Source organism: Phoxinus phoxinus (assembly GCF_949152265.1).
Source record: "Phoxinus phoxinus genome assembly, chromosome: 13".
Lineage (NCBI taxonomy): Eukaryota > Metazoa > Chordata > Actinopteri > Cypriniformes > Leuciscidae > Phoxinus > Phoxinus phoxinus.
The window spans coordinates 1589145-1613962 of record NC_136888.1 but is presented as its reverse complement, the minus strand read 5'-3'; the positions used below and the strand labels follow the sequence as shown (position 1 = coordinate 1613962).

At 47.7% G+C, this 24818-nt stretch overlaps 1 protein-coding gene across 1 annotated transcript in view; it reads right to left on the bottom strand.

Annotated features, from left to right (window-relative positions):
* The window catches only part of nek9 (NIMA related kinase 9), a 60094-nt gene that overhangs the window by 6308 nt on the left and 28968 nt on the right, over positions 1-24818 (bottom strand). The window contains exons 12-21 of the mRNA XM_079633029.1: positions 22765-22965; positions 22590-22636; positions 21622-21783; positions 20919-21027; positions 19283-19444; positions 14646-14813; positions 12608-12667; positions 7203-7381; positions 6595-6729; positions 5289-5381 (exon numbers count right to left, since the gene is read on the bottom strand). Of these exons, the coding sequence (XP_079489155.1) occupies positions 5289-5381; positions 6595-6729; positions 7203-7381; positions 12608-12667; positions 14646-14813; positions 19283-19444; positions 20919-21027; positions 21622-21783; positions 22590-22636; positions 22765-22965 (1316 nt within the window). The remainder of the gene's footprint in view (positions 1-5288; positions 5382-6594; positions 6730-7202; positions 7382-12607; positions 12668-14645; positions 14814-19282; positions 19445-20918; positions 21028-21621; positions 21784-22589; positions 22637-22764; positions 22966-24818) is intronic.

Here is a 24818-nt window from a genome sequence, read left to right as displayed (position 1 = left end):
CATACTTCTCGTGGAGTGCGCCCTAACACCCAAAGGGCACTGAATGCCTTTGGATGCGTACGCTAGAGCCATAGCGTCCACTATCCATCTGGATAGGCTCTGTTTCGAAGTGGCCAGTCCCTTGAGACGCCCACTAAACGAAACGAAAAGCTGCTCTGTCTGCCTGAAAGCAGACGAGCGCGACACGTAAGCTCTCAATGCCCTCACCGGGCAGATTAAGTTTTCGTCCATATTATCCCCGATGACCGGAAGGGCAGACAGGGAAATAACCTGCGCCCTAAACGGTGTGTTTAGGGATTTTGGAACGTAACCATGCTTAGGTTTGAGCACGACTCTGGAGTCATTAAGCCCAAATTCCATGCACGACGCGCTCACTGAGAGCGCGTGTAAGTCCCCAACGCGCTTCACTGAAGCGAGAGCCAGGAGAAACACCGTCTTGAGCGACAAGTGTTTCATATCAATCTCCTGAAGAGGCTCGAAAGGAGGACCCTTCATGGCGTCCAGCACCGTGGAAAGGTCCCAAATGGGAACTGTGGGAGGTCTGGGTGGATTAAGTCTCCTAGCTCCTTTAAGGAACCGAATGACTAAATCGTTCCTTCCTATGGACTGGCCGTGTGCGGTTTCAGAAAAAGCCGCTATAGCCGCCACATATACCTTGAGTGTGGAAGGGGATCTCCCGCTATCCAACATCTCTTGTAAGAAGGACAAAACCTCTGTCACTCCGCAGTCTGGGGGTGACACGCCGCGAGACGTGCACCAGCCAGAAAAAACAGACCATTTAGACGCATAGAGCCGTCGTGTAGACGGAGCTCTAGCTTGTGTGATCGTGTTTAACACTCCCTGAGGGAGGTCAGCGGATACCCGTTGATGGCCCACACATGAAGGGACCATAGCTCCGGGTGAGGATGCCAAATCGAGCCACTCGCTTGAGAGAGTAGATCTCTCCTCAGAGGCACTGGCCACGGGGCGGTGCTGGCTAACTGCATCACAGCTGGGAACCAGGGTTGATTCGACCAGAGCGGCGCTACTAGCAGCACTGAGCATCCTTCCTCCCTGATCCTCTCCACCACCTGGGTCAGGAGGGAGACAGGGGGAAAAGCATATAGGGGGCGGCGTGGCCACTGATGAGCCAGCGCGTCCTTGCTTTTCGAGAAAAATTCTAGACAGTGAGCGTTCTCTGGGGACGCAAAGAGGTCCACTTCCGCTCTGCCGAATTTCTTCCACAACAGTTGTACTGTGTGTGGGTGTAATGACCATTCTCCTGCCGGAACGCGGTTCCTGGACAGTACGTCTGGTCCAACATTCAGGTGCCCGGCACGTGCGCCGCCCTTAGTGAAAGGAGGTTGCAGCGCGCCCATATCAGGAGGCGTTTGGTCAGCCTGTATAATGACAGGGACCTGAGGCCGCCCTGGCGATTTATGTATGACACCACTGACATGTTGTCTGAACGTATCAGTACATGGCAGCCCATAATCAGGGGACGAAAGCGAGTGAGCGCATTGCACACCGCTAACATCTCGAGGCAGTTTATGTGGAAGAGCTTCTCTCGCTCTGACCAAAGGCCAAACAGCGGTCTGCCCTCGAGCAGCGCTCCCCATCCTGCGTTGGATGCGCCCGTAGACACCACCCTCAGACTCGAGGAAGTCCCTAGGCTTACACCTGACAGGTACCAGTCTTTTGACCTCCATGGTTTCAAAGCTGCAACGCAAGCTTGATTGACCTTGAGGCGAAGCCGACCGGAGGCCCATGCTTTGCATGGCACCCTCCCTTTGAGCCATATCTGCAGCGGGCGCATGCGCAGCAGACCCAGCTGCAGTACTGCAGATGCTGAGGCCATCAGACCTAGCATTTTCTGAAAGCTCTTCAGAGGGAGAACAGCGCCGCAGCGAAATGAGCTGACTGTGCGCTGGATGCGCAGCGCGCGCTGTTGTGACAGCTGCGCTGTCATCGACAGCGAGTTCAGTTCCAGTCCCAGAAAAGAAATATTTTGACTGGGGGACAGCGAACTCTTTTCCCAGTTTACTGTGAGACCGAGACTCTCGAGGTGACTCAGCAGCAGGGCCCTGTGCGCCACTATCTCTGAATGAGATTGGGCTAGAATGAGCCAATCGTCCAAATAGTTCAGCACTCGAACACCCTGCAGTTTGAGGGGAGCGAGTGCTGCGTCCATGCACTTCGTAAATGTACGGGGTGCTAGAGACAAGCCGAACGGCAGGACTTTGTACTGGTATGCCTGGCCCTCGAAGGCGAATCTCAAAAATCATTTGTAATGTCTCGCTCGCAACATCTGAGGCCGGGGCCGCGCTTATGAAAGCGGGCAGAATGTCCACGCTCGACCCCTCGACAGCCTTCAGGCAGGAGAGGGAGGGCTGGACGGGCTCCGTAGGAACCGTGATGCTTGTGTGGGAACGCGGGCACTGGGGACCGGGCACGTTTGCCACCTTTATAGCATCGCTCGCCGGAGCGGAGCGCCTGCACGCAGGTTTCGTTTTTACAGAAACCGTGCGATGAGCAGGAGGTAGCTTTAGTGGGCACTGGGTAGTGGGCACGTGTGCTACTTTTAACGCGCAATCGAACTGAGTCGATTTTATGTGCGCGGGCCCTGTGTGTGGGGCCGTGTTTGTGTGTAGGGATGTGCACATTACAGCGGGCAGATTTACTACACAAGAAACACCGTCGGCCGTGGCCGGGACACCAGAAAATGCACTCTTTAATGGATTTATCTGGGTAGCCGTGAAAACGGCTGTTGTGTGCAGGCAAGCGGCCAGTGAGACACGCCTGTTGGCTGCAATGATCGCAGGTACAGTCGCTTCGCTTGGGACTGCACGAGCGGTGAGCTTCGGTGAGGGTCCGGCCGCAGCGGGGCTTGAACACCGACGCTTCCCTAGCAGTGCTAGGATGTCTTCGGGGGCTCTGGCTTCAACGCTACCTTCTGTCGCGGGCCACGCGGCGCGGGGCGGCGACCGGCAGAGCGAGAGCGCGGTCTCGAGCTCTGGTTCTGGCGGCGTTGAGATGAGGAGCTGGGCGGCGGTCTCGGCTGTGAGCTCTGAGCGGGCGGTTTCGCACGGCCTGCTGCAGAGCTGGAGCGCTTCGGCAGGAAGTGCTTCATAGCCTGGGTCGCCTTCTGCACCTCTGCATACCTGTCGGTGAAGTCCTTCACCGAAGTCCCGAAGAGGCCAGCAGGGGAGAGCGGGGCGTCGAGGAACGCGGTCCGCTCTGCTTCTGGCATGTCTGAGAGCGTTAACCAGAGGTGCCTCTCAGACACGGTGATCGCCGCCATACTGCGTCCGATGGCTTGGGCTCCAGACTTCGAAGCGCGAAGAGCCAGGTCTGTAGCGCTTCTCAGGTCCGCCACGCAGATCGCCTCGGGTCCGTTCTCGTCCAGCTTGCGGAGGAGATCGGCCTGGAAGATCTGCAGCGTCGCCATGGAGTGCAGCGCTGACGCAGCCTGTCCGTTGGCGGCATAAGCGCGACGGAGCAGGGATGACGTCGTGCGGCAAGCCTTTGAAGGCAGCGCCATCTTAGCCCGCCGTCCAGCGGAGGGTGGGCATAAGTGGGCCGCGATAGGCTCTTCGACCGGCGGGAGGGAAAGGTAACCTCTGTTCTTAGCGTCGTCGACCTCGGAGAACGCTAGAGAAACAGATGACCTCGTCCTCGTAGAATACGGGGAAGTCCAAGCTCTCGCGACCTCCTCGTGAAGCTCAGGAAGGAAGGGGGCGGGCTTTGAGACAGGCGTCGACTTCTCCCCGGGCAGAAAATAGCCATCCAGCCGGTTTTTAGCGGGCTGCTCGGGCGAAACCCACTCAAGGCCAAGGCTCGCCGTGGCTTGAGTGAGAACGCGCATGAGCTCCGCCTCGATGCTCGCTCTCTTTCCTTTTGGCGTGGGGGCAGGGGGCGCGAGATCCGCAGAGCTCGCCCAATCCTCGCTGCCGGAAGCCAAAACCGAGCACGAGTCCTCGTCCCTCAGCATGGCGTCGATGTCGATGTCATCGATGTCATCGATGTCGTCGACGGAAGCGGCGGCAATCTGTGGTCGCTGTCCGTCGGGTATCGACGCTGAGGAAGCCGGAGACACAGTTCGCGGGCGCGCCGGCGAACTTGGGTGGCTTGCCGGAGGTTCCGGGTTCCGCTGTGCACGGCGCTTTTTACGGCGCGGCACAACAGCGGAGAACACGGGCTCCTGGAACGACGCCAGGCGAGTCCGCAGAGTCGCCAGAGGCAGAAGTTCACAGTGATGGCAGCCGCCATCCGCAAGAGCGATAGCCGCGTGTTCCTCGCCCAGGCAGGAAGCGCAAATCACGTGGCGGTCCCCGTCGCTGAGCGTGGTCCGTTTGCACGAACCGCAAAGAGGCATCTTGAGAAAGACGCCGCTTGAGATACAACAGAGTAAAACAAGTGTGAGTCGCGCCGGCGACCTCACACACACTCAATACGTGAAAGGATATATAGGCGCCGGAACGCGCAGCTGGAAGGCGACGAAGGCGGCGGTAAGGATAAAAAAATCAGAGTTCATAAGCCTGTGAGCGAAATATATAGCCCTAAGCCACGCCCGTTTCGGCGGGACGTGACGCGGGAGGGCGCGAAGCGCCCTCATTGGGTGTGACGTCACTCAAGGGCTCGCTCGATTGGCTTAAGCTTTTGCCGCACAGCAGCCAATAGGCGCGCGAGCTGTCTCGCCTAGGTCTGTATGCTGTGGCAAAGCGTTTTACATAGATACAAAATTAAGGATAATTTTTTGCTTCAGTATTCTCGTGGAAAAGGATTTTCCCCGATGCGTTGCTACGACAACGCAGTACGAGAGTATCTCTCGTAAGAGAACTAATGTAGTTAACCAATTATAACAAATTAACGCTTATTGTAAAGTGTACATAAGAACATATAACTATAAACTAGTTTCTGCAATAATAATTCTGTAATAATATTTAGGCTTTTTACTTCAGTTAGATGATGGTGTGACATAATCAGAAATATTAAATATTAAATATTACAAAACCTCTCTACCGTTTATAAATGAGCTTCACTGAATATTCCTCATACTCAGATCCGTTTTCTATGGAAACTATCAATGCCAAAGTGAATCAGGAGGAACAAGTCGGAGCTCTCAGAAAATTCCCAGTTTACAAGTTGTAATTACGAGTTCTACACGGACGTGAATGCTTTTTACAAGTCGTAATCTTGTGATTACAGTAATGACGACATGGCATTAATGCACCTTTACTTATTTAAGCATCTTTATATTTGATTTAAAGTAACAGGTCATGTGGTGTGATGTTGGACGTCATGCGTACGTGTGCCAGCTCGACGCTCGCTCCACAGCAGCTCTGATCAGATCGGCCCGTCTCCGCGCCGTTCATCTGCTCGTAATCCACACATGCTGTCGGCTGAACAAACACAACACAGCGGCTTGAGACACACACACACACACCACTCGACTGCTGGTAGTCATTAAAGGATAGTTCACTTCAGAATTAACACTTCCTGATAATTTACTCTCCCCACGTCATCCAAGATGTTCATGTCTGTCTTTCTTCAGTGGAACAGAAATGCAGGTTTGTGAGGAACACACTCCAGGATGTTCTCCATATAGTGACTTCAATGGTCCAGATGTGAGTTTCAGTGCAGCTTCAAAGTCTCTCACGATCCAGCCGAGGAATAAGAGTCTTTAACCCGTTGAAGTCACTATATGGAGAAAAATCCTGGAATGCGGAAAGTACCCAGATGACCTGCTATTTGATGGACACTTTACTATCCCATGAGGCCATAGGAGAGGGTTTATGAATGGCGGTGAGGTCATGTGACAACTGACGCTGGGAGGTCATGTGACAGTAACAACATGGCGGATGTAGTACGTCTGAATTGAATCATAATTCCCATATTCATACTATATAGAACATACTTTTATAACCAAGGAGCAATCAATCTTACTTTTCATATTCAAATTAGACCGATCTACCTTTTTATGAAACTGACTTAAAAAAATTAGGACCAGTCTTGAAGAAATTAATTTAGAGGACTAACTTTTAAGAAAACTATTTTACGTCAGTTATATAAAAAAGTAGATTGGTCTAATTTGAATCTGAAATGTAAGAGTGTTTTCAAAACTGTAGATTGTTTGTTTTGTTCCAAAACAGAGACTCAAATTGTTAAAATGTTGCATTTTTTCTTGGTTTGGTTCACTTTCACAAGGCAACATTTCAAAGTGCACCAAAATGTGTTTATGCAGGTCACATGTGTGTAAAACCGGCCTCTCATTGGCTGATCTGTGTAGCTGCCGTTACACACACATAGCATTTGTGGTTAAAAGTATATAAATGTGTTTAGTTATAAAATGTCCGCTGGTTTGTCTAGATGAGACTCTTATTCCTCGGCTGGATCGTGAGAGACTTTGAAGCTGAAACTCACATCTGGACCTTCGACCCGCTGGACCATTGAAGTCACTATATGGAGAACATCTGGAGTGTGTTCCTCACAAACCTGCATTTCTGTTCCACTGAAGAAAGACAGACATGAACATCTTGGATGGAGAGTAAATTATCAGGAAGTTTTAATTCTGAAATGAACTACTCCTTTAATTCTTCCTGATTAGTCCGGTACCATCAGACTCTTGGCTTTGAGCTGGTCCAGCTCCTCGTACGGCAGCGTGTTCCTCTCGGTGTAGGAGGACGGCAGCGGCGCGGTGGAGTCTCGGGAATCGTTCGGCAAGGGGATGAACTCTGCGTCCAGCAGCTCCTGCACTCACAGCCAAGGAGACACACACTGCAAGGCTTTATGAAGGAAGACTTTAAGACTGAGCAACGGAAATTTAAGGGTACACGATTGGTAGAAATAGTAATGCCAGCTGAGGCTGTTTTCATGGCAAAAGCTGTGTGGTATATTTCATTCATATCTTTATTTTGCTTCTCCAGTAAATGTGTCTTGATTTAAAGGGGACATATAATGAAAATCTGACTTTTTCCGTGTTTAAAGCTGTGGTGTAATGCCCTTTTCACAAGATTTATAATAAGTCTCTGATGTCCCCAGAGTGTGTGTGTGAAGTTTTAGCTCAAAATACCCCACAGATATTTTTATATAGCATGTTAAAGTTCTCAACGACTTGAATACTCTGAGAATACTCTGGAGCGACTTATAGTCCGGAAAATACGGTAATTTAAGACAGTTTGAAGGCCGTATTGAGGACGGGTGGTGCAGGACCCTGGCTTCACCTTGCGCAGCCACGAGGGGCAGGAGCTCTCGCCGGACCTGCTGTCCATGGAGAAGATGGGCGTCTGCAGACCCCGCTCACCCAGATCCGCCTCCACGGTTCCTCCCAGCATCCCCTCTCGCAGCTCGGAGTCTGTGGCCGAGCCCGTCTCCAGATCCACCGAGGTGGTCGAGCACTGGCCTGCGGACCGGCACACTCAACCGTTACACACACACACACTATACACACACCGAGGACGTCGAGCACTGGCCTGCGGACCGGCACACTCATCCGTTACACACACTACACACACACACACTATACACACACTATACACACACCGAGGACGTCGAGCACTGGCCTGCGGACCGGCATACTCAACCGTTACACACACTACACACCAGTGATGGAGTACTCGAGTCCTGGACTCGGACTCGAGTCCGACTCGAGTCCTTATTCTCTGGACTCGAGTCCGACTCGAGACTCCATTCACTGGACTCGTGACTCGACTTGGACTCGCGGACTGATGACTCGTACTTGGACTCGGACTCGAGCCGAGGATATATAAAATCGAGCTTGAGCATTCATCAAATGAATGACGTTGTTTCTGAATAAATAGGTTATAAAAATTTGATATAAGATGTTACACTTTATCTGTTTCGGGCTCCAAGACCGGCCGTGATCTATTTTTTCCCTCACAGACACTGCTACCGCTCGCTCTCCTTGCTTGACAACACACTCACTGACGTCACTCACTTTACGCTTCATTCTCGAGCATTATTCATTTAACAGTAGATAAGTCCCTCTACATCTCATCAGCAATTTCGATTTTGGCACGCTTTGCAGCAGCTGAGCTGACCACTAAGGAGCGAATGTACAGTGACGTGACATAACTGCCAAATTCAAACTGTGCTTTCGTGCTATGGCTGGCGCTGAGCCAAAGACGGACGCGCTCAGCGCTTAAAGGAGAACTCCGGTCAATTTTAACATTGAGCTCATTTTTTTTTAAATTCTCTTTTAATCCCGCTTATCATACCATAACACAATTATGTTTATTTTAGATTTCAGATATTTAAATACATACAATTTATAGCAAAACAATACATTTATAGTTTGTAAAATACAATGGTGTCTATGGAAGTAGCAATAAACAATCCTTTCAAATATATTTGCCGACATATTTAATTCATATCAGATATACACAGTGTAAGTAAGTCAACCATAAAGTTTATTCTTCTCCCAGTTCACCGACCTCTTACTTTCATTTATTTCGTGAGAAACGGATTAATTCAGGAAGAAACCAAGCCTTGAAGAAGCTTGTCATTTTATTGTTAACTGTTAAATTACTTTACATCGTCAATCTTTTTTCTCTTGATTTTTCCTCACAGCCACACATACTCAGTTGGACACCGCAACATTGTTTAATCCCTTTACAATGAAAATCTCTAAACTCGACTCGGACTCGAACTCAGGTAATGGTGACTCGACTTGGACTCGACTCGGACTCTTCTTTGGTGACTCGGACTTGGACTCGGACTCGAACACTGGGACTCGAGACTCGACTCGGACTCGACAGTTGGTGACTCGACTACAACACTGCTACACACACACACACTATACACACACCGAGGACGTCGAGCACTGGCCTGCGGACCGGCATACTCAACCGTTACACACACTACACACACACACACTATACACACACCGAGGACGTCGAGCACTGGCCTGCGGACCGGCATACTCAACCGTTACACACACTACACACACACACACTATACACGTCGAGCACTGGCCTGCGGACCGGCATACTCAACCGTTACACACACTACACACACACACACTATACACACACCGAGGACGTCGAGCACTGGCCTGCGGACCGGCATACTCAACCATTACACACACTACACACACGAGGAGGTCGAGCACTGGCCTGCGGACCGGCATACTCAACCGTTACACACACTACACACACACACACACCGAGGAGGTCGAGCACTGGCCTGCGGACCGGCATACTCAACCGTTACACACACTACACACACACACACACCGAGGAGGTCGAGCACTGGCCTGCGGACCGGCATACTTAACCGTTACACACACTACACACACACACACACACACACCGAGGACGTCGAGCACTGGCCTGCGGACCGGCATACTCAACCGTTACACACACTACACACACACACACACACACACGAGGAGGTCGAGCACTGGCCTGCGGACCGGCATACTCAACCGTTACACACACTACACACACACACACACCGAGGAGGTCGAGCACTGGCCTGCGAACCGGCATACTCAACCGTTACACACACTACACACACACACACACACCGAGGAGATCGAGCACTGGCCTGCGGACCGGCATACTCAACCGTTACACACACTACACACACACACACTATACACACACCGAGGACGTTGAGCACTGGCCTGCGGACCGGCATACTCAACCGTTACACACACTACACACACACACACACCGAGGAGGTCGAGCACTGGCCTGCGGACCGGCATACTCAACCGTTACACACACACACACACACACACACACACACACACACCGAGGAGATCGAGCACTGGCCTGCGGACCGGCATACTCAACCGTTACACACACACACACACACACCGAGGAGGTCGAGCACTGGCCTGCGGACCGGCATACTCAACCGCTACACACACTACACACACACACACACACCAAAGAGGTCGAGCACTGGCCTGCGGACCGGCATACTCAACCGTTACACACACACACACACACACACACACACCGAGGAGGTCGAGCACTGGCCTGCGGACCGGCATACTCAACCGTTACACACACTACACACACACACACACACACACACACACCAAAGAGGTCGAGCACTGGCCTGCGGACCGGCATACTCAACCGTTACACACACTACACACACACACACACACACACCAAAGAGGTCGAGCACTGGCCTGCGGACCGGCATACTCAACCGTTACACACACTACACACACACACACACACACACACCAAAGAGGTCGAGCACTGGCCTGCGGACCGGCATACTCAACCGTTACACACACTACACACACACACACACACACCAAAGAGGTCGAGCACTGGCCTGCGGACCGGCATACTCAACCGTTACACACACTACACACACACACACTATACACACACCGAGGACGTCGAGCACTGGCCTGCGGACCGGCATACTCAACCGTTACACACACTACACACACGAGGAGGTCGAGCACTGGCCTGCAGACCGGCATACTCAACCGTTACACACACTACACACACACACACACCGAGGAGGTCGAGCACTGGCCTGCGGACCGGCATACTCAACCGTTACACACACTACACACACACACACACCGAGGAGGTCGAGCACTGGCCTGCGGACCGGCATACTCAACCGTTACACACACTACACACACACACACACACACACCGAGGACTTCGAGCACTGGCCTGCGAACCGGCATACTCAACCGTTACACACACTACACACACACACACACCGAGGAGATCGAGCACTGGCCTGCGGACCGGCATACTCAACCGTTACACACACTACACACACACACACTATACACACACCGAGGACGTCGAGCACTGGCCTGCGGACCGGCATACTCAACCGTTACACACACTACACACACACACACACCGAGGAGGTCGAGCACTGGCCTGCGAACCGGCATACTCAACCGTTACACACACACACACACACACACACACACACACACACACACACCGAGGAGATCGAGCACTGGCCTGCGGACCGGCATACTCAACCGTTACACACACACACACACACACACCGAGGAGGTCGAGCACTGGCCTGCGGACCGGCATACTCAACCGTTACACACACTACACACACACACACACACCAAAGAGGTCGAGCACTGGCCTGCGGACCGGCATACTCAACCGTTACACACACACACACACACACACACACACACACACCGAGGAGGTCGAGCACTGGCCTGCGGACCGGCATACTCAACCGTTACACACACTACACACACACACACACACACCAAAGAGGTCGAGCACTGGCCTGCGGACCGGCATACTCAACCGTTACACACACTACACACACACACACACACACACACCAAAGAGGTCGAGCACTGGCCTGCGGACCGGCATACTCAACCGTTACACACACTACACACACACACACACACACACACCAAAGAGGTCGAGCACTGGCCTGCGGACCGGCATACTCAACCGTTACACACACTACACACACACACACACACCAAAGAGGTCGAGCACTGGCCTGCGGACAGGCATACTCAACCGTTACACACACACACACACACACACACACACACACACACACACCGAGGAGGTCGAGCACTGGCCTGCGGACCGGCATACTCAACCGTTACACACACTACACACACACACACACACACACACCAAAGAGGTCGAGCACTGGCCTGCGGACCGGCATACTCAACCGTTACACACACACTACACACACACGAGGTGGTCAAGCACTGGCCTGCGGACCGGCATACTCAACCGTTACACACACACACACACACACACACACACACACACACACACACCGAGGAGGTCGAGCACTGGCCTGCGGACCGGCATACTCAACCGTTACACACACTACACACACACACACACACACACACCAAAGAGGTCGAGCACTGGCCTGCGGACCGGCATACTCAACCGTTACACACACACACACACACACAAGGTGGTCAAGCACTGGCCTGCGGACCGGCATACTCAACCGTTACACACACTACACACATACATGCTATACACACACACGCTACACATACACACAGAGGAGGTCGAGCACTGGCTTGCGGACCAGCATACTCAACCGCTAGACACACGATACACACACACACATGCTATACACACACACACACTGCACGCACACTAGACTTATTTCAGCTAGGTGCCACGGCACTACACACGCTACAAAAGCGTTGTACATGCGCTACACACACACTTTTATTTCAGCTAGCCAAGGCACTACACAAGCTACACATACGCTGTACATGTGCAACACACACGCGCTACACAAAAACGACATACACGCTGCACACACAGTAAACACACACTACACGCCACACACTACACTTATTTCGGCTAGCTGCCAGGGCAACATTTCTCATTTACATTTAGTTTAACTTGACACACTCAAATAACAAACTAAAACTGAAATACAAATGTATTAAAACTATATATATAAAAAAAACTATAAAATGACAAATAAAACTTTAAAATGAAAACAGAAAAAAATAAAGACACATTCAGAATATTAATAAAAAATAGTTAGCCTATTAATGAATAAATAACAGCATCTAAATGATACTAAAATAACAGTTCTGACACATGAATGATGAATAACAACCGGAGATGTGTGATCTTACCGCTCGCCACAGAGAGCCCGCTGCTGTTCGAGCGGATGGTCTTGGAGTTCAGGACCTTTTCTGTCAACAAACAGGAACAGGAAGTTAAACTACACACATCCCCTGAGGTGCTGCACAGCTGGGCCTTTAACAGACCTTCCCTTGCGCCAGAACACTCAATACCCACAATGCACTGGTTGCCGCTAGGGTTTGGAATTTATTTTGGAATTTATTGGCCAATTTGGCTAGAATGTTTTAAAGTTACCGGCCATTCAGAACTTCTACTAGCCAAAAATAAAAATTAAATAAACCAGATTAACTACGCCACAGAAAATATAGATTTCATACATTCATTTCTTATTCAAACTAAATCCTGTCATCCAGCATCTCCTCTTCCTCTCTCATCCTCATCACCAAACGTGTGTTTAGATGGACAGATCAATAAAGGACAAAGAACATCAAACATGAGGGATGCTGGACAATAATAATGTGTTTTCATTTCACCAACTGCTTTATAATCTTCGCTATTGCTTCAATGTAAATGACAGATATGAGCAGATTCTGTGCAATACGCTGTATTTATTAATATATCATGATGACTCACGAGTATTTGCGCTAAATCTGCACAGATTAGACTTAACAAACTTCCCCAGCAAAGTGAGTAAATATAATAATAACACACCAACTTAGCTACACTTCAAAAAATGTTCCTTTCTTAGTGTTTTTGTCTGGTTTCCAGTCCAAATATTAAAAGAATCTTAAATCAAGATGCATTTACTTAAGTAGTAAAATGATATTATGTCTTGTTGTCTGGGGAAATAAATACAAATTAAGTGAGTTTTTGCTTAAAACGAGCTAAATTATCAGCCAATGGGGTCAGAAAATTGTGATTGTCTTAAGACGAGACACTACAGGTGAATAGGGTAACATTTTTAACCAGCAGATATCACCATGAAACTTTCCCAGTTGATTACCTACATTAAGATGAGAAAAAAATGTATTACAAGTTTTCTGTAATTTAATGTTTAAATATGCAAATTAGGTAAGTAAATATGCGCTAATTTGCATATATTTTAAAAAACGAAATCTGAGTATTGGATAAAGCCAGGTTCAAAAAAAAATTCTCATTGTGTTCACATATTAGATGGGAAAAAAAATTACAGAGGGATTTATGGAGATCTACTTTTGTTATCCTGTAAATCAGAATACACTGTCAATAGCCTTAAAAAAATGATTTTCACATTTTTTTTTGGAATAAAATGTTATATAAATCAGGCTAGGAATAATATATTTACAAATCCCTCAGTAAATGACTTCATAATATAACTAGGTACAAGACTGGCCTAGTTATTCCCCCCGAAGTCATTTTGAGAGAAAACGGGCTTTAAAGATTTATCATCAGCCAATGAGATTGCGCATTCAGCACTTTTACTTTCACGATTGGTTGCTGATAAAAAGGAAATGACCATATTTGGATTGACAGCATTGTACAGGAGAGAGAGAGAGCTTTCCAGCGGTGTGTGTGATGACGGAGCAGACAGAGATCGCGGATCATGATGATTTATAACAGCAACTTTTGTTGAATTTAGGAGAAATCCACAGACGCAAACAGACACAGTTAGTAAAATAAAGACCTTAATGTGCATTTCAGACTATTTTTTACCACAAGTCTGAAAGAAGACATGTTATTGAAGACAAATATCACAAAATCTCAAAATTTATGTTTTGCCTGCCGTGTCTCGCCTTAAACAAAAACTCACTTAATTAGATTAATCCCCCCGGAAAACAAGACATAAAATCGTATGTAAGTTTACTCGTCTAGTAAATGCATCTTGATTTGAGAATGTTTAGATATTTGGAGTGGAATCAAGACAAAAACACTAAGTAAGAAGAGCATTCTTGCAGTGAAGTGACAGCGTGACCCGACAGTGATTCCTACACGTGTTTGGCGGATTGGCGTGTGCTAGTTTCAAACCCTGCTGCCACCGCCGTGATCTGCACATGTGACGCGGCACCGGCGGCCTGAGCGCAGACGCCCGTGAGCGGTGTGGAGACGCACCCATGATGAGGATGGTGTGCCAGCCCCTGCAGGACAGATCCGGCACGTGGTGCAGGGAGCCGAAGATGGGCCGAGGCAGAGCCGGACACACCTCCGAGCCGAAGCCTTTATCCGGAGGCATCCCGAGCCGGCCGTTCCCCGCGTTCCCCCACGCGAAGATCTGGTTATCTGAGACACACACACACACACACATCACTGCAGATACACACGGCCATGAGGAGGAGGACACAAGTCTGGGGACCAAACTCATATTTCTGCCGCTTCTCAGTCCAGAGTGCATTGATGACAGGGATATTGTTGTTAACCAACACTAAAGTTACTGTAAATAACACTCAAAGTAATCCAAATAAAGGCTGCAATAAAATACAATTTTGTTACAAACTAAAATAAAATAAAGTTGTTTTTATTTTATTTGTTAAAGTAAATTTTTTAATAAATTAAACCTAAATAGTAATACAAAAAAATAAATGGCTTAGTAAAAAATTGAGTTGGACATTCATCAACCAACGTGTTTAATGCTTATAAATGTGTGATGGTGATGATGCTTCTCCTTCACTATCTGCTGTCACGCATTCATTTAGATAAAAACACACTACACACTACACACACACGCTACACTGAGGCTACAGACAGACAGACACACACACACACACACACACGCTACACTGAGGCTACAGACAGACAGACACACACACACACACACACACACACACACACACACACACACTGCACAGACGCTACAAACACACTACACAGACTCTACACCGAGGCTACAGACAGACACACACACACACACACAGCACAGACGCTACAAACAGAAACACACACACTGCACACACACACACAGCACAGACGCTACAAACAGAAACACACACACTGCACACACACACACACACACACACGCTACAAACAGAAACACACACTGCACACACACACACACACACACTGCACAGACTCTACACCGAGGCTACAGACAGACACACACACACACACACGAAAACACACACACACACACACTGCACAGACGCTACAAACACACTACACAGACTCTACACCGAGGCTGCAGACAGACACACACACACGCACACACACACACACACGAAAACACACACACACACACACACACACTGCACAGACGCTACAAACACACTACACAGACTCTACACCGAGGCTACAGACAGACACACACACACACACACACACACACACACACGAAAACACACACACACACACACACTGCACAGACGCTACAAACACACTACACAGACTCTACACCGAGGCTACAGACAGACACACACACACACACACACACACGAAAACACACACACACACACGAAAACACACACACACACACACACACACTGCACAGACGCTACAAACACACTACACAGACTCTACACCGAGGCTACAGACAGACACACACACACACACGAAAACACACACACACACACTGCACAGACGCTACAAACACACTACACAGACTCTACACCGAGGCTACAGACAGACACACACACACATGCTACAAACACACTACACAGACACTACACCGAGGCTACAGACAGACACACACACACACACACACACACGAAAACACACACACACACACACACACACTGCACAGACGCTACAAACACACTACACAGACTCTACACCGAGGCTACAGACAGACACACACACACACACGAAAACACACACACACACACACTGCACAGACGCTACAAACACACTACACAGACTCTACACCGAGGCTACAGACAGACACACACACACATGCTACAAACACACTACACAGACTCTACACCGAGGCTACAGACAGACACACACACACACACACGAAAACACACACACACACACACACGAAAACACACACACACACACACACACTGCACAGACGCTACAAACACACTACACAGACTCTACACCGAGGCTACAGACAGACACACACACACACACACGAAAACACACACACACACACACACACACTGCACAGACGCTACAAACACACTACACAGACTCTACACCGAGGATACAGACAGACACACACACACACACGAAAACACACACACACACACACTGCACAGACGCTACAAACACACTACACAGACTCTACACCGAGGCTACAGACAGACACACACACACACACACACGAAAACACACACACACACACACACACACACACTGCACAGACGCTACAAACACACTACACAGACTCTACACCGAGGCTACAGACAGACACACACACACATGCTACAAACACACTACACAGACACTACACCGAGGCTACAGACAGACACACACACACACACACACACGAAAACACACACACACACACACGAAAACACACACACACACACACACACACACACTGCACAGACGCTACAAACACACTACACAGACTCTACACCGAGGCTACAGACAGACACACACACACATGCTACAAACACACTACACAGACACTACACCGAGGCTACAGACAGACACACACACACACACACGAAAACACACACACACACACACACACACGAAAACACACACACACACTGCACAGACGCTACAAACACACTACACAGACTCTACACCGAGGCTACAGACAGACACACACACACGAAAACACACACACACACACACTGCACAGACGCTACAAACACACTACACAGACTCTACACCGAGGCTACAGACAGACACACACACACACACGAAAACACACACACACACACACACACGAAAACACACACACACACACACACACACTGCACAGACGCTACAAACACACTACACAGACTCTACACCGAGGCTACAGACAGACACACACACACACACACACGAAAACACACACACACACACACTGCACAGACGCTACAAACACACTACACAGACTCTACACCGAGGCTGCAGACAGACACACACACACGCACACACACACGAAAACACACACACACACACACACACTGCACAGACGCTACAAACACACTACACAGACTCTACACCGAGGCTACAGACAGACACACACACACACACACACACGAAAACACACACACACACACTGCACAGACGCTACAAACACACTACACAGACTCTACACCGAGGCTGCAGACAGACACACACACACACACGAAAACACACACACACACACTGCACAGACGCTACAAACACACTACACAGACTCTACACCGAGGCTACAGACAGACACACACACACACACACGAAAACACACACACACACACACACACACACACACTGCACAGACGCTACAAACACACTACACAGACTCTACACCGAGGCTACAGACAGACACACACACACACACGAAAACACACACACACACACACTGCACAGACGCTACAAACACACTACACAGACTCTACACCGAGGCTACAGACACACACACACACACACACACACACACACGCTACAAACACACTACACAGACACTACACCGAGGCTACAGACAGACACACACACACACACACACACGAAAACACACACACACACACACACACACACACACACACTGCACAGACGCTACAAACACACTACACAGACTCTACACCGAGGCTACAGACAGACACACACACACACACGAAAACACACACACACACACACACACTGCACAGACGCTACAAACACACTACACAGACTCTACACCGAGGCTACAGACAGACACACACACACACACACACACACACGAAAACACACACACACACACACACTGCACAGACGCTACAAACACACTACACAGACTCTACACCGAGGCTACAGACAGACACACACACACATGCTACAAACACACTACACAGACTCTACACCGAGGCTACAGACAGACACACACACACATGCTACAAACACACTACACAGACACTACACCGAGGCTACAGACAGACACACACACACACACACACACACGAAAACACACACACACACACACACGAAAACACACACACACACACACACTGCACAGACGCTACAAACACACTACACAGACTCTACACCGAGGCTACAGACAGACACACACACACACACGAAAACACACACACACTGCACAGACGCTACAAACACACTACACAGACTCTACACCGAGGCTACAGACAGACACACACACACACACGAAAACACACACACACACACTGCACAGACGCTACAAACACACTACACAGACTCTACACCGAGGCTACAGACAGACACACACACACATGCTACAAACACACTACACAGACACTACACCGAGGCTACAGACAGACACACACACACACACACACGAAAACACACACACACACACACACACGAAAACACACACACACACACACACACACACACACTGCACAGACGCTACAAACACACTACACAGACTCTACACCGAGGCTACAGACAGACACACACACACGAAAACACACACACACACACACTGCACAGACGCTACAAACACACTACACAGACTCTACACCGAGGCTACAGACAGACACACACACACACACGAAAACACACACACACACACGAAAACACACACACACACACACTGCACAGACGCTACAAACACACTACACAGACTCTACACCGAGGCTGCAGACAGACACACACACACACACACACAATATACGAAACACTAAACACACAGACGTGAAGTGCCGCAGTGTCCTCACCCTCAGTGGCGGCGATGGTGAAGCCGTCTCCGCACGACACCTTGCTCACCGCCTTCCCCCCGAAGGCCCCCACCAGCACCTTCACCCCCTGGTGCTTCCGGAAGTCCTTCACCCCCAGCTGCCCGTACTTATTACAGCCGAAGGTCACCAGCCGCCCGCGCTCTGCACAGACACACACATCCAGACATTTAGCAGACGCCTCCGTCCAACGAGACTCACAAGTGTGACCCTGCACCACAACACCAGTCACATGGGGCCATATTCTTAAACTGAGATTTATACATCATCTGAAAGCTGAATAAATAATATAATCAATACTATAACTATAATCAATAATCAATCATACAGTACATCTGTGAAACATGTTCTCTAACATCCACTGAATAAGCTGAATAAATAATCTCTCCAGTGATGTGTGGTGTGTTAGGATAGGACAATATTTGGTCGAGACACAACTATTGAAAATCTGGAATCTGAGGAGCAACAAAATGTAAACATTGAGAAAATCTCCTTTAAAGTTGTGCATTTATGTTCACGATTGTGCTGCACTCACTCACAAAAATACATGTTTTATATATTTACGGTAGGACATTTACTAAATATCTTCATGGAACATGATCTTAATATCCTCATGATGTTTGGCTATTGCCACAGATATACCCGTGCGACTCCAGACTGGTTCTGTGATCCAGGGTCACACATGAGGAATACAGCGAGTCGTCATGAAGAGGCAAAAACAACACAAGAGTCAAAACACAGAGTTCAGGCATTGCTCAGAGCAGAGGCCACACACGAGGCAGGACTAAAGGAAAGTGTGTGTTGTTTTTTAAAGGGATAGTTCACTTTGAAATTAAATGTTGGTATGTTTTATCTTACCTGAAGTGCATCCAAGATGTAGGTCGTTGTCTCCGCAGTAGTTTCAATTTTGAGATTTTTAGGTCAAACCGTAGAGCGCCGGAATGCTCCGGGAGTGTTGAGTTTTCAGAGTTTGCCCGAGCTTACGTAAATGTATTTTTTTTACATCGGTTTAAACATCCCGGATAAGCGCAAACTAGTACCCTTTCTATTAGCCGTCCTACAATCTCTGTTCTGTGCATCGGCTCTGGTGTAAACAATGAGTGACGTACACGCGCGAGAGAGATCACTTCCGGCGCTTGCGCAGACTACGTAAACAGATCAGATGGACGTGGTTGTGTAAAAGAGATAAAAACTATATAAATACTGTTCGTTTTATCACACAAACCGCTTGTTTCGTGTCTTAGGCCATCAATGTGCACTTACGATGGGGAATTGTTTAATTTGGACTTTTCTCTGCATGCTTTTGGAGACAGTGCCTATAGACCTGCATTATATGACTGACAGACAAGAACGGTTTGACCTAAAAATATCAAAACTGAAACTACTGCAGAGACAAAGACACCGACATCTTGATGCACTTCAGGTAAGATAAAACATACCAACATTTAATTTCAAAGTGAACTATCCCTTTAAACACCATTATTTGGAACACACCATGAGCCTGGGTTACGAGGCGGCGCACAGTAAGAGCAGTGTGTGCGTGTGTGTGTGTGTGTGCGTGTGTCTGTGTGTGTGTGTGTGTGTGTGTGTGTGTGTGTGTGTGTGTGAGCAAACGCACCGTCTATGGCACCGGTGTGGGCCTTTCCCGGAGAGATGAAGTGGATCTTGAAGCGCGAGAGCAGCCGGACCAGCGAGAGTGTGGTGGTGTACGGGATCTCTTGATAACTCTGCACACACACAGCTCACAATCAAAACACTACATCAGCAACACACTCATTTAACAAAGTCGGGGGTTTACATTGTCATTTCTCTGGATTTTAACAGTTAAAGGGATACTTCACTTTAAAATGAAAATTCTCATCATATACTCACCCTCAAGTTGTTTCAAACCTGTATGAATGTCTTTCTTCTGCTGAACACAAAGGAAGATATTTTGAAGAATGTCGGTAACCAAACTGTTAACTGGTCCCATTGACTTCCATAGTATTTTTTTTCCCTACTATGGAGGTCAATGGGACCAGTTAACTGTCTGGTTACCGACATTCTTCAAAATATTTTCATTTGTGTTCCGAAGATGAACGAAAGACTTGCGGGTTTGGATCGACAGGAGAATGAGTGAACGATTGTTAATTTTGGGGTCAACTATCTGCTTTAATATCCACAGACTTGATTTGACTAAGTGTGCAGCTGTACGTTTGATTTATACAGCCAAAATAAAAACTTTGTGACTGGATTGCGTGATTCAATCCGTGTTTTCCACCTCATGTGAATCACACTGATCTCTTCGGGTCACTATATCTGCTGAATAGTGCTGGACGTACCTCTCCCGTGTGGTTTTTGATGCCCGTGATGCCCAGATTCAGCCCCAGTTTGTTGAGCTCGTTGTTCCCGCAGGCTAAGACCTTCCCAGAATCGGTGAGGAAGAAGGTGCCGTCGCTGCCGCAGAACACCGAGGTGATGATCCCGCCTTTAGGAACGTCCACCTGCCGTCAGGCACACAGTGAGCCATACTACACTACAGCATTCTGGGATCTTTGTTAACAGTCGGTCATAAACACAGCTGTTCACAGGGTTCGTACAGATACTGTAAAATTAAATTCCAGGACTACTTTTTTGGGTTTTCAAGGACTACAATCAGAGATTTCTCTTATATATATCTTTATTAACTTTCAAATTCTAAAAAAGGTAAACGGATAAATAAAAATATTCTAGTAAAGTGCAGCACATGCGCTGACTGTGGCAGCTCTAACCACTGAAAGGACACTAAAGATATCACTTTCCTTATTCAAACTGATTTATTTTTTATGAATATATGATTAAGCTGAAGAATGAAAGCTGGATCACATACTTGGATATTTATATGAGCAATATCATGCTTATAGCCATGAGAAATTTAATATATATATATATCAGACAGGCTGCAGCGTTAATCTTGCATGAAAATATTGTGTATCATGGAAAAAATGTAACACTAATTTCATATAAGCACTTTAAGTACCTTTTCATAAATATGATAGTTTTCAAGGGTTTTCCAAGACTTGCATTTCAAAAAGTCCAACTCAAGCACTTCCAGATCCCTGTACGAACCCTGTTAGCTCATGTCAGCTCAGGTTCATGAAATTATATTTCCAGATACAACTTTTGATTTTAATAACGTATTAGTAAATGTTGAAGTGAACCTTAACTGAGAGTTATGAATACTTTAGGTGTGTTTTTCATTGTTAGATCATGTTAATGAAGGATTCTTGATTCGAGGGCAACGGTGAAACATGAGTGAAGCTTCTCTCACTTGCATTGGAGAGGAGAAATCATCCTCGCAGTCCAAGCCCAGCCGACCTGCGGAGGGAAACGCCGTCAGTGCCACTCAACAGCAGTGATGTCACAGGAAGTCAGTGGTCAGGTGACGCGCTCAACAGCAGTGATGTCACAGGAAGTCAGTGAGTGAGGTCATGTGCCGCGCTCACCGTGCTCTCCGCAGCCCCAGGAGTAGATGTCCCCGCTCTGGGTCAGCGCCACCACGTGATTGTCCCCGCAGGACACCTGTCTGACGGGCCGCTCCTGGAAGAACTCCAGCAGCACCGGCTCCAGCACCTCCGCGCCGTGCTCGTTCTCCACGCCCAGGCAGCCGTAGTAGTCCGAGCCGAACATGTACATCTGGTCCTCGTCTGTCAGAGGAACGCGAGAGAGCACACGCGCGTCAGTACTGGACAACGAACCCACACGTCTCTCGCTCCTCCCAGTGTCTCTACAAACACATCATGTCTATTTTGTATTGACTTGATTATGTTATATTTAGCACCTATTGTAATCGCTGGCGTTCCTATTCCATTTCTTCCGCTCTGGAAGTCTATGGAAGCCCATAGAACCGCTTGTGGGAAAGTTATGAAATTTGGCATACAGATGGAGGACAGTCTGAACTGTCACCATCACAAATGTGGAGTCTCTAACTCAAATAAATGCAATAAAAGTCAGGTGTGGGCTATTTTTTATGTACTCATACTTCATACTTATAATGGTCTCCTAAACAAAATGAGATATCACCCAATTTGACACACACATGTAAGGGACACACAAAAAGCGGTGGAACTGTGCCACATGGTGGCGCTATAATTAAACAAAACGTGAAATTGCAACCGACTACAATACAGCATTGACATAAATTGCTATATTTTACCAATGCATTAGTGTATCATTACAAACCTCAGTATGTGCCATCGGCACCGCGCCCTGAAGGTACTCAAAACGCTTCAAGACAGTTATGATGACATTTAAAAATGCTAATAGCTTTCGAATAAATTAGCTTATTGTAATGAGACTGGTCTTAATAGATTCCTTGGTTCATGCTGAGAACATCGATACCAAATGTGCCCTTTTTGGCCGAACTTCCTGTCTGCCATTTTGATTTTCTTTTAAAACCTATTTTTTAAACTCCTAGACTGTTTGTCTGATTTTTACCAAAATTGAATCATATCATCTTCAGAATATGCTGGCAAAAAGTTATGGATTTCATGTTGAGACAACCAAACTTTGCATGTGTTATTGTCACCTCACTCTCACCACTCCACATCAATTTGGTCACAGCGCCACCTATTGGTCAACGGTGATTTGAACATTACTAGTGCCTGTATTTATGATTTTTCAGCCATTTTACCTAAAATCATCTTTAAATGTCTTTAATTGTTCATAATTGCAGTTGGTCTGATGCTCTTTGCGCTTGGCCCCCGATCATTTCTATATTTATATATTGATATACACTAGTGTTCAAAATTTTGGGGTCGGTAAGATTTCTTAATGTTTTACAAAGAAGTCTTTTATGCTCACCAAGACTACATTTCTTTGACAAAAAAACAAACAAACAAAAAAACAGTAAAAACTGTTATATTGTGAAATAATATAGCTGCAAGCAGCGATGCGGGGTCAAGCAAGCCAGAAGAACAGATTCAGGTTCAGAAGATCAGATGATAATGAACTCAGAATGAACAAAAACACATTTCTAATCCAAGAGGAAGAAAGATTAGTACAGCGCTTACCCGGATAATAAAGGAATCACACTAACACAACAATAGACATTCACATCAGCGCCATTTCTGATTTCTGAACGGGAATGACATTGAGGCTGTGAGGGATGGACACCGGGGCAATTCTAGGATTTTTATTTTAGGGGGGGCTCAGCCCACAATGAGGGCATGATTAAAAAATAATAATAATAAAAGGTTTAGGGTCTAATGCTCACTATTAACTAGTGTCATTAACATGCATATGTCAGGGTTTTATGATCACTGAGGTCCCGAATGTGAGGTAGGCTAGTTAGGGGAAATGACGACAAATTTGGAATGACGACGTGGACATTTTTTATTTATCTGAAGGCCACAATAATTCACCTTTGGCTAAGCCCCGCCCCCCTTAGTTACTATTGCTACGTCCGTCAACTTCATCTGGGCTCTGGTTTGGTATCAGCATGGCTTATGCTGTGACGCTCTTCCTGCTGAACTTTTATCAAACTTTTATAAAGCAGCAA